The 9,845-nt window shown below is 48.9% G+C and overlaps 1 protein-coding gene across 1 annotated transcript in view; it reads left to right on the top strand.

The window, feature by feature from the left end:
* The window catches only part of NPR1 (natriuretic peptide receptor 1), a gene marked incomplete at its 5' end in the record, with an annotated part of 13,626 nt that extends 9,454 nt beyond the window's left edge, over positions 1–4,172 (top strand). The window contains 7 exons of the mRNA XM_010838444.1: positions 1–95; positions 180–303; positions 461–529; positions 1,018–1,192; positions 1,424–1,522; positions 2,903–2,994; positions 3,147–4,172. Coding sequence (XP_010836746.1) covers positions 1–95; positions 180–303; positions 461–529; positions 1,018–1,192; positions 1,424–1,522; positions 2,903–2,994; positions 3,147–3,209 — 717 coding nt within the window. The remainder of the gene's footprint in view (positions 96–179; positions 304–460; positions 530–1,017; positions 1,193–1,423; positions 1,523–2,902; positions 2,995–3,146) is intronic.
* Positions 4,173–9,845: the final 5,673 nt, after the last annotated feature.

Here is a 9,845-nt window from a genome sequence, read left to right as displayed (position 1 = left end):
GCCAACAACCTGGAGGAGCTGGTGGAGGAGCGGACCCAGGCCTACCTGGAGGAGAAGCGCAAGGCTGAGGCCCTGCTCTACCAGATTCTGCCTCAGTGAGTGCCTGTGCTTGGTGCCCCCGCCAGCCCTGCCCTGGCCCCGGCTCATCTTCTGATCCTGCCTCGTCCCTGACCCCTCAGCTCAGTGGCTGAGCAGCTGAAGCGCGGGGAGACGGTCCAGGCCGAAGCCTTTGACAGTGTCACCATCTACTTCAGTGACATCGTGGGTTTCACAGCCCTATCAGCAGAGAGCACGCCCATGCAGGTGAGTCAGGCACAGCTACAGGTGTGAGAGCAGCCAGGTGTGCTGTGCTGGCTTTTCATCTCTATCTCACAGGTCTGCCTTCTAGGTCTGCATTTTCCACCTGAGCCCAGGTGGGGTCCCTTACTCCTCACCCCTTGTGGATTCTCTTTTCTTCCAGGTGGTGACCCTGCTCAATGACCTGTACACTTGCTTTGATGCCGTCATAGACAATTTTGACGTATACAAGGTGAGTAAAGATGGGAAGGAACAGGCAGACAGTGGACAGGGTTACAGAAAAGTGAAGGGTAGAATGACATAGAGCCTTAAGAGAGAAGACTATCCTGAAGAGGGAAATGGCAACCCACTCTAGTATTCTTGCCTGGAAAAGTCCATGGACAGAGGAGCCTGGTGGGCGGCAGTCCATGGGGTCACGTGACTGAGCATGCGCGCATGAGGTGGGTGGAGGGAGATGGCAATAAACAGGTGGAACTAAAAAAAAAAAAGAGAGAGAGAGAGATAAAGTAGACCAAGGGACGTGAGCAAAGACAGTGTCACGAGGAGGTGTCACGGGGAGACCCAAGAACCGCCAGAAAAACCGGGCGGAGTATGGAGGATGAGCAAACACAACGGCTGGTAGACGGGTGGACTAGGAGCCAGTGCCCTCTGGGTGACGGCCCACACTGGGAAGAGAAAGTTGGAGCCCTCAGGTCCTGCTCTCTCTCGCGACTCTCACAGGTGGAGACCATTGGTGACGCCTACATGGTGGTGTCCGGGCTCCCGGTGCGGAACGGGAGGCTGCACGCCCGCGAGGTGGCCCGCATGGCCCTGGCGCTGCTGGACGCGGTCCGCTCCTTCCGCATCCGCCACCGGCCCCAGGAGCAGCTGCGCCTGCGCATTGGCATCCACACGGGTGAGGCCGCGAAAGATGGGAGACCAGCCCCAGCGCTCTCCAGCTCTCCCTACACACGCGCATACACCTACACCTCCTCCTACACACACCCCTGGGCTCCCACGGACCACGGATCCCACCTGCTGCCTCTCCTGGGGCACCCTACTCTAGCCTCACCCTCTGGCCCCACCTAGGTCACCCTCCATTCCTCCCACCTACTCCCCTGAACTCATGGGCTTTCACTCCCTTCAGGACCCGTGTGTGCCGGCGTGGTGGGGCTGAAGATGCCCCGGTACTGTCTCTTTGGGGACACAGTCAACACTGCCTCACGAATGGAGTCTAATGGGGAAGGTACTCTGGGTCCCCTGGGTGGGACAGGGAGGGCAGGAGGGCTGTAGTTGCCCGACTGGCAGCGGATGCCTTCCACTCCCTGTTCTCTCTCTTCCTGAGTTGCCATCTCATAAGGGTTCAACCTGGCCAGGTCACCTTGAGTCTAATCAGAGACGCAGGTCCCAGCTGCTCCCTTTGCCAAACGACAGAAAAGTCTTTCCAGACCAACGTCTGACAGTTTTCAGCAGGAATCTTACCTTTAGGGCCCTCTTGGGTGTGGTCAAAAGGGCTTCAGAGAAGCCCATTTGGGTGTGAATCTCAGTTCTGCAACTGATGTTTCATGTCAATTTGCTACACCTCCCTGAACCCCTGTTTTCCTTATCTGGAAAATGAGAATTAAACATCTACCTCAGAAGAGTTATTTGAGAAAGTCATATAACATGACTAGCACGTAATAGTTGTTCAGCTTGTCTGAGCTTCAGCTGTTTGTCTTTAAAAGAATGATGTCTTGGGGTTATAAAAAACACAGCACAACCCCTGGAACACAATGAGTATCTGATAAATGCTTGCTCGCAGCTCTTCCCTTAGGCTTGCTTCCTGTTGATCTGCTTCCTGCTGTAGTCAACAGAATTCAATTCAGTCACCATTTATTGAGCAACTACTGAATACCAGACCCTGGAATAGTAAGATTACCTAGACCAGTTTGCTATGGAGTCAAGGAAGGTCTGCGGGGAACAGTAGTCAGGAGGCCTGGGCCTGACCTCAGCAGCCTGCGCAGATCTCCTCTCCAAGGCCTGGGCTCCCTCAACCCTAATGTGAGGGTGCTGAGTTAAAAAACGATGATAGCAACCAATTGTACAGTGCCTCCTAAGTGCCAGATTCTTTTAAAATACTTTATGAATAACATTAAGTTTAATCCACTCAGGAAAACTTTGAGATGGGTCCTGTCACTCTCAGCATTTTGTAGACAAGGCAAATGAGGCACAGAGAGTTAATATTACTTCCCCAGCCGAGTGTCCAAGCTTGGGTTCGAACTAGGCAGCGCAGGCTCCAGTGTCTGAGCCCTTGACCTCTACACTCTACTATAAGCTGTGTTGTCCAATATGGTAGCCTCTGAGGCATTGCATTTTATTTATTTATTGCATTTTAACTATTTCATTTTAACTGCAATTTAAATAGCCACATGTGACTAGTGTCTATCATGGTGGACAACACAGCTCTGGAATTCTTAGGGCAAGCCCTGTGTGGTCAGACACCATGTGGAATGGGTGGGACTCTGAATTAGGAGGCTTTCAGGGCTAAAGGAAGGTGGGAAAGCATCTTTCTAGCCCCACGGCCCCCAGTCTCCTGCTCCCAACTCTTGCATCTCTCGTCTCCCTTCTCCTCCCTTATCCTACCCAGCCCTGAAGATCCACTTATCTTCTGAAACCAAGGCTGTCCTGGAGGAGTTTGGTGGTTTCGAGCTGGAGCTTCGAGGGGATGTAGAAATGAAGGTAGAAAAGAAAGTCCCTGCCCTCACGACCCCTTGAGGTCCCTGCAGGGCTCACCTTCCTCCAGGCCCCTTCTCAAGCAACCATCCCCATTCCCACCATTTGGGAAAGTGGATGTATCACTCCCCACCCCAATGGCCTCTTTTTCCCTCCAGGGCAAAGGCAAAGTTCGGACCTACTGGCTCCTGGGGGAGCGAGGGAGTAGCACCCGAGGCTGACCTGGGTCCCCTCCTGGCCTTCCACTCCCCCCTTCCCTGGGCCGGAGATGACAGAGAGATGCCAGCATCAGCCCGTCCACAGCAACCCCACATTGCCAAACAAGTGGCTTGAATAACTCAGATGTGCTGACCCCAGTGGAGACACCAGATACTACCTCTGACAGAGGACTGGTATGGGGGAGAACTTGGAGCCCACAGGACGGGACCAAAACTCACAGTCATGCCCAGGGAACACACACACACACACACACATACACACGTAGGCACACACACTCACTCTCCATCCTATCCCAGCCGAGGCCAAGGTGGGATGTGGATTCCTTAATCCTCCTGCCCCTCCCTGTGCCCACTGTGACGTAGTTAGTGGCGGGGGGGGGGGGGGGCGAGTGGGAAGAGCCCCCTGAGTGGGAATAGGAGAAGGGACTAAACATGGATCTAGGGGCTGGGGGAAGCCCACATCTGGGCCTAGCCCACATGGGCCACAAGCACCCTGAGTCCCCCGTGACCCAACACAAGATATTCAGCACATAGGGGAGAAAGGGAAGTACAGAGGGCTGTGGGCTTGCATGCCTTGCTTCTCCTGTGAGTGGAGACCATGAAAATCTTTATTCCAGTGACAGTGTCCTTTCTCGAGCCAGGGTTGCCAAGAAACACAACCATATTCTCTACCCTCAGCTTTAAATAAGACGTTTCTCAAGCTGGCAATTTAATATGTGAGAAAGTTCCCTTCAACTTTGAGGAGCCAGTGTAACAGCCTATGAGTGACCCCAGCAGTGCTGACTCTGTTGGTCTCAGGATCTGTTTACACCCTTAAGAATTACTGAGGGCCCCAAAGAGCTTTTATGTGGGTTTTATCTATCGATATATTCTGTATTAGAAGTTAAAACAAGTCTTTATTAACTCATTTAAAATAACTTTAATAAACCCATCACATGTTAATTTTTTACTGCTTTATCAATGACATTCTTGAGAGAAACTGGCTTTTGTTTTTTGTTTTTTTTTTGACAATGACTGGTTTGGTGCTACTGCCTTGATTTATGCTAAGACACCAGCCTTATCAGTGCACATAACAACACAGTCAGTAAGGTAAATAAAAAACTTCCCTGGAAATCCAGTGGTTAAGACTCCATGCCCTTGATGCAGGGGCACAGGTTTCATCCCTGGTCAGGGAACTAAGATTCTGTGTGCTCTTCAGTGCAGCCAAAAATGGTAAAATAATATATAATTAGTAGGATTATGGGGAAAAAAAACTTTTTTTTTTTGGCAATGCCGCGCAGTTTGCAGGATCCTACTTCCTTGACTAGGGCTTGAACCCAGGCCACAGCAGTGAAAACACCAAGTCCTAACCACTGCACTGTCAGAGAATTCCCATGAAAATCTTTTTGACCTCATCCATCCCCTGAAATGGAGAAGGAAATGGCAACCCACTCCAGTATTCTTGCCTGGAGAATTCCATGGACAGAAGAGCAAAGCAGGCACAGTCCATGGGGTTGCAAAGAGTTGGACATGACTGAACTGACTGACTGAGCAACAGCCCCTGAAAGGATCTTGGGGGCTCACAGAATCTGTGGACTACACTTTGAGATCTCTATTTATTTGCTCTATTACCCAATGACCAGCATACAGTAAGAATATAATGAGTGCAGACTGAATGGGCAGTCCTGGCACCTGCCCCAGGAGGTCTGGGAGCCAAGAAGGAGGGTGCGGTGGGAACATAGGGATCCCCTTTTACCTCAGTTGAAATGTGGGAATTGTCCACCTGCCCATCCATTCCCCTGACAGTGCAGGCAAATGTGAATGATAGTTTACAACTCTCAGTGGGGCTAAGGGCCCTCCTTTCTCTGCTCCGGCCACCCACCCCACCCCCTTCCTGAGCAGGCAGGCAGGAATGTGAATGCGGGGGAGAGGTGGCTGCAGTTTCACCTCCCCCATGGGGAAAGAAAGTGCCAGACATTTCTTCAGTACCATCCATCAAGTGCAGACAGGCCCCTCCTCCGACCTCTGCAAGCCTCTTCCTGGAGTCCACGCCCAGCGGCACTGGAGGTCAGGATGGTCCAGGGAGAGCTTGGAGGTCTGCCTTGGAGATAGTGCTCCTTGATACACAAGTGGCTCAAGAAAGGATAAATTGTCCTCCCTTTGTCTAATGAGCCTTCTAGAATATCCTGTGCTCCCTGCCCACCATTTTTGGCCTCAGTCAGATTTGATTTATTGGGAGAGGGACCTAACACAGTCAAATCCTCACCCTCCTCAGCTGGGGACAAATAGCTCTGGGAAGGCCTAACACAGAAGGGTGGTTGCCTTGGTAACACGGCAGCACATCCAACTTCCTGATGGGCCCTGGTGGCCATGTTGACTCCCAAACCCCCATTCCACCTCCCCCAGGGTAGTGACAATCCCAGAAGAGAGAGGAAATGCTAAAGAGAACTGTGGGGCCTAAGAAGTCAGATCAGGGTGGAGGTTGGGATATCCAGGAGACTGGGGCTTTGGGGAGGGGAGACTGCAAGAGATGAGGTGGGGAGGGAAGCGGGGAGCTGATAGACTGAGGAGCCCCAGTCAGACAATTGTAGGAAATTGCCGGTCAGATCCTTCCGGGGCAGCCTGGCTCCGCTGCGGGCACTTGGAGGGGAGGGGGCTGGGGGAGTGGGTGTGAAGACAGGCCAAGGGAGTCGATAACTTCAGTAGCTCGAGAACTTTCACTGGAACTGAGGAGATTTCCTTCCGGAGTTAGGCCCCCGAAGCCAGGAAGGACTGGGAAAGCCATTACTGAGGGGAGGTGGGGGGGCGGGTAGGCGGGTAGGGTCTGAGGCAAGCAGTAGCGCCCCCCCGCTGCTAGAAGGAGAGACGGATTTGCGCCAGGACCTCCGCCCACGTGGGAGGGGCTGTCTAGCCTCGCTTGAGTTTCGCCGGCTGTCCTGCAGAGTAGGTCTGGGAGGGTGGGAGGCAACAGGGTTTCCCTGGAGTATGATAAGAATAATAACAACAGTCATCATTGGCATTAGATTGTGCCTTGCCGTTGACCAAGGCTTTCACATACATTATCTCATCAGCCCACGTGACACCCTTGGAAGGGGAGGGAGTGCAGCTGTGGGTAGGAGGGCCCACTGTAGACAGTGTGCAGAGGGAACCAGCGGTGCCAGAGCCTGGGACCCGAAAAACAAAAGCTGACAGAAAAAGACAAATATCTTCACACACCACGCCCCCCTCCATCCTCTCTTTTCTCTAGGTCGAAGAGCTTGGGTAGTTTATTTATTATAGCAGTACGTTTAGTAATGATGTTTTTAAAATGATTTATATCTTTCAGGACAGATCCATGGAATCTAATTAGCAGTAGAGGCCAGTTTTGCAGCCTGAAAGTCATTTTTTTCTTTTTAATTGCAAGACTTGTCAAAATACAAAAATAATCAACCATTAAAAAAATAACCTAATGCTGTTCCGGGAGGTTTAATCTCATTGAACTGGAATTCAATACAGATTCCAGGCGAGGTGTTTATCATCAAGATGCTGATAAATTTGGATGCTGGAGAGGAGGATAAGGCCTTAGAAGAGAGATGGTGTGGGGCAGGAACCCACTTAACTGTAGTGCTAACTGCAGGTGTAGTGAGGGGGTCCAGATGGGGATAAAACCTACCCACCCAGTTCCCTATCACAAATTTCACCCGTGAGTGAGTGGTCAGGCTGGTTGCCCTGTAAGAACCTTTCCATAGCAAAGATTCCATAATCAGATGCATCTGAAAATCACTATGAAACCTCTTCTGGACTGATCCATCCCACTGTTTCTGTCTGCCTTAGGCTTTCAAATGTGGACTGCACATGGCATACATTAACTATTGATAATGTCCTGTGATCAGGTCAGCTTATCACCAAACTCCCAGCAGGCCAAGACCAGGCCATCATACAATGTAGAACTCAGGATTCAGAACTGGAGCAACCCCAAACCTCTAACAAGTGAGAGGCATTATGATGCTGATTAAGAGACTAATTCTGGATTCAAATTTCAGCTCCGCCTAAAATATATATTTTAGCCTCACTGTGTGGCATGTGGGATCTTAGTTCCCCCACCATGGATTGAACCTGTGCCCCCAGTAAAGGAAGGGTGGAATCTTAACCATGGGACCTCGAGGGACAACCCTCTGCCACCTATAATTCAAGTAGCTTTGGGCAAACTTCTTAACTTCTCTAAGCTTCAATTTTCTGCTCTAACGTGGTTGTTGTTCAGTCGCCAAATCATGTCCAACTCTTTGTGACTCCAAGCATGCCAGGCTTCCCTGTTCCTCACCATCTCCTGGAGTTTGCCCAAGTTCATGTCCATTGAATCGGTGATGCCATCCAATCATCTCATCCTCCGTCGCTCTAACATGGGAATGATCGTAAAAAGACCTACCCCATAGGGTTGCCTGGAGGATTATGTTTTTTCCCATCATATCCTTAGAACACTGAAGGGCAGGTAATAGGAACTCATTAAGTTGGCTGCTATTATTAAAAGTCTATATTATGCAAACTATAATGATAAATGTAAGGAGTTACTGATATCCAGGAACGGTTGTAAGTGAAATGCAACATGATTAGACCCCCTCAATGAGAGGTAAGATCTAAAAATCTTAGAAGAAAAGCTAGAGGTTATGCATTTCAACCGCTTATCTGGGACTGAAATCCTTTTAAAAATGTCTGTGTATCTTTCATGTTCTACTGGAAAACTTTCAAGGACTTGGAACCAAGACCATTCTATTTTTGAACAGCTGTGATTAGAATATTCTCCATGATATAAGAAGATGGAGATATTTCAATCACAGAATTCCTTTTGAGGAAATAATTTGTGTTTACAGACAAGGAAGCACGCCCATGCTCCTTCAGCTGCCTTCTAAGGAAGGCGCATCTTGTTGGATGAAGGGTCCTTTGTTTTTCGGAGCCTCGAGCTGAGTTTTTATATAAATTGTGAGCTCAGGATGAGCTTGTCTAATAAACCCACTTGTGTGATAGTTGAGAGAAGAAGCAAGGATAGAGTAGCTGAACGGTGACTTTGAAGACCAGATATATCTAATAGAGACTTAAAAAAAAAAAAGAGATAGTGATTGGAGTTCCCTGGTGGTCCAGTGGTTAGGGTTTGGCACTTTCACCTTCAGAGCCTAGTTCAATCCCGGGTTGGGGAACTAGGATCCCACAAGCACTGCCAAAAACAAACAACAACAACAACAAAAACTTGTGACTTTATTGTTTTCTAGAAATGACATACTTCTATAAAGAGGTACAGAGAAGAAATTAAAACTTGGCCATTGAATAGTTATTGGTAACATTTGATGAACATCATTCCAGTGTGAGTTATAAATTGTTTGATGTTGGATGTTTAATACAAATTCCCTTTATGTTTATGGAAAGGCCAATCTGCCTCTTACCTCTTCCACTGGCCCTAGCACTGTGGTTTCTAGCTCTGTAAAAGTCTCCTCTCTCTTCCAAAGACAATCTGCCTCCCTAATCCTAACTGCCCTTCCTCCCCCTCCTTCCCCCCATTGGAGTCTCAGCAATATAACATCACTAGTTTCTTTAGAGATTCCTCTAAAATATGACTCTAAACTCTGTACCATTCTGGGTGAGCTCCTATGTGTTCACCTTGGTTCATCAATGTCCCTTTGACAGCCTACCTCCCTGTCTGGAGCAGAATCACTCAGGGGAGGTCTAAGGAGGACAGAGAGCAGGAAACTATCACCTCCTAGCACCTGTCACATGATGGGCTATTATGGAACTTGTGGCCACACATATCCCTCTCTCCCCCGACCTCCACAGTTTTTCTGACATTGCTACTGTTAATCAAGTCTCTCCCAACTTGTTCTTTGTGCAATTTCAAAATAAAAAATACCTATTTTACTAAAGATTTCACATAGTTGATGATGAAGAGGAGGGTTATGTCACTGAGAGCACAATCAGTTCAGTTCAATTGCTGTCGTGTCCGACTCTTTGTGACCCCATGGACTGCAGCAACCCAGGCTTCCCTGTCCATTACCAACTCCCAGAGCGTGCTCAAACCCATGTCCATTGAGTCAGTGATGCCATCCAACCATCTCATCCTCTGTCACCCCCTTCTCCTGACTTCAATCTTTCCCAGCATCAGGGTCTTTTCCAATGAGTTAGTTCTTCACATCAGGTGACCAAAATACTGGAGCTTCAGCTTCATCATCAGTCTTTCCGATGAGTATTCAGGACTGATTTCCCTTAATATTGACTGGTTTGATCTCTTTGCAGTCCAAGGGACTCTCAAGAGTCTTCTCCAACACTATAGTTCAAAAGCATCAGTTCTTCAGCGCTCAGCTTTCTTTATGGTCCAATTCTCACATCCATACATGACTACTGGAAAAACCATAGCTTTGACTAAATGGACCTTTGTTGGCAAAGTAATGTCTCTGCTTTTTATTGTGCTATCTAGGCTGGTCATAGCTTTTCTTTCAAGGAGTAAGTATCTCTTAATTTCATGGCTGCAGTCACCATCTGCAGTGATCTTGGAGCCCAGGAAAATAGTCTCTCACTGTTTCCATTGTTTCCCCATCTGTTGACCATCAAGTGATGGAACTGGATTCCATGATCTTAGTTTTCTAAATGTTGAGTTTTAAGCCAGCTTTTTCACTGTCCTCTTTCACTTTCATCAGG

This window comes from Bison bison, unplaced genomic scaffold, assembly GCF_000754665.1.
Source record: "Bison bison bison isolate TAMUID 2011002044 unplaced genomic scaffold, Bison_UMD1.0 scf7180017864093, whole genome shotgun sequence".
Classification (NCBI taxonomy): domain Eukaryota; kingdom Metazoa; phylum Chordata; class Mammalia; order Artiodactyla; family Bovidae; genus Bison; species Bison bison.
This window is presented reverse-complemented; position numbering and strand designations above follow the sequence as displayed.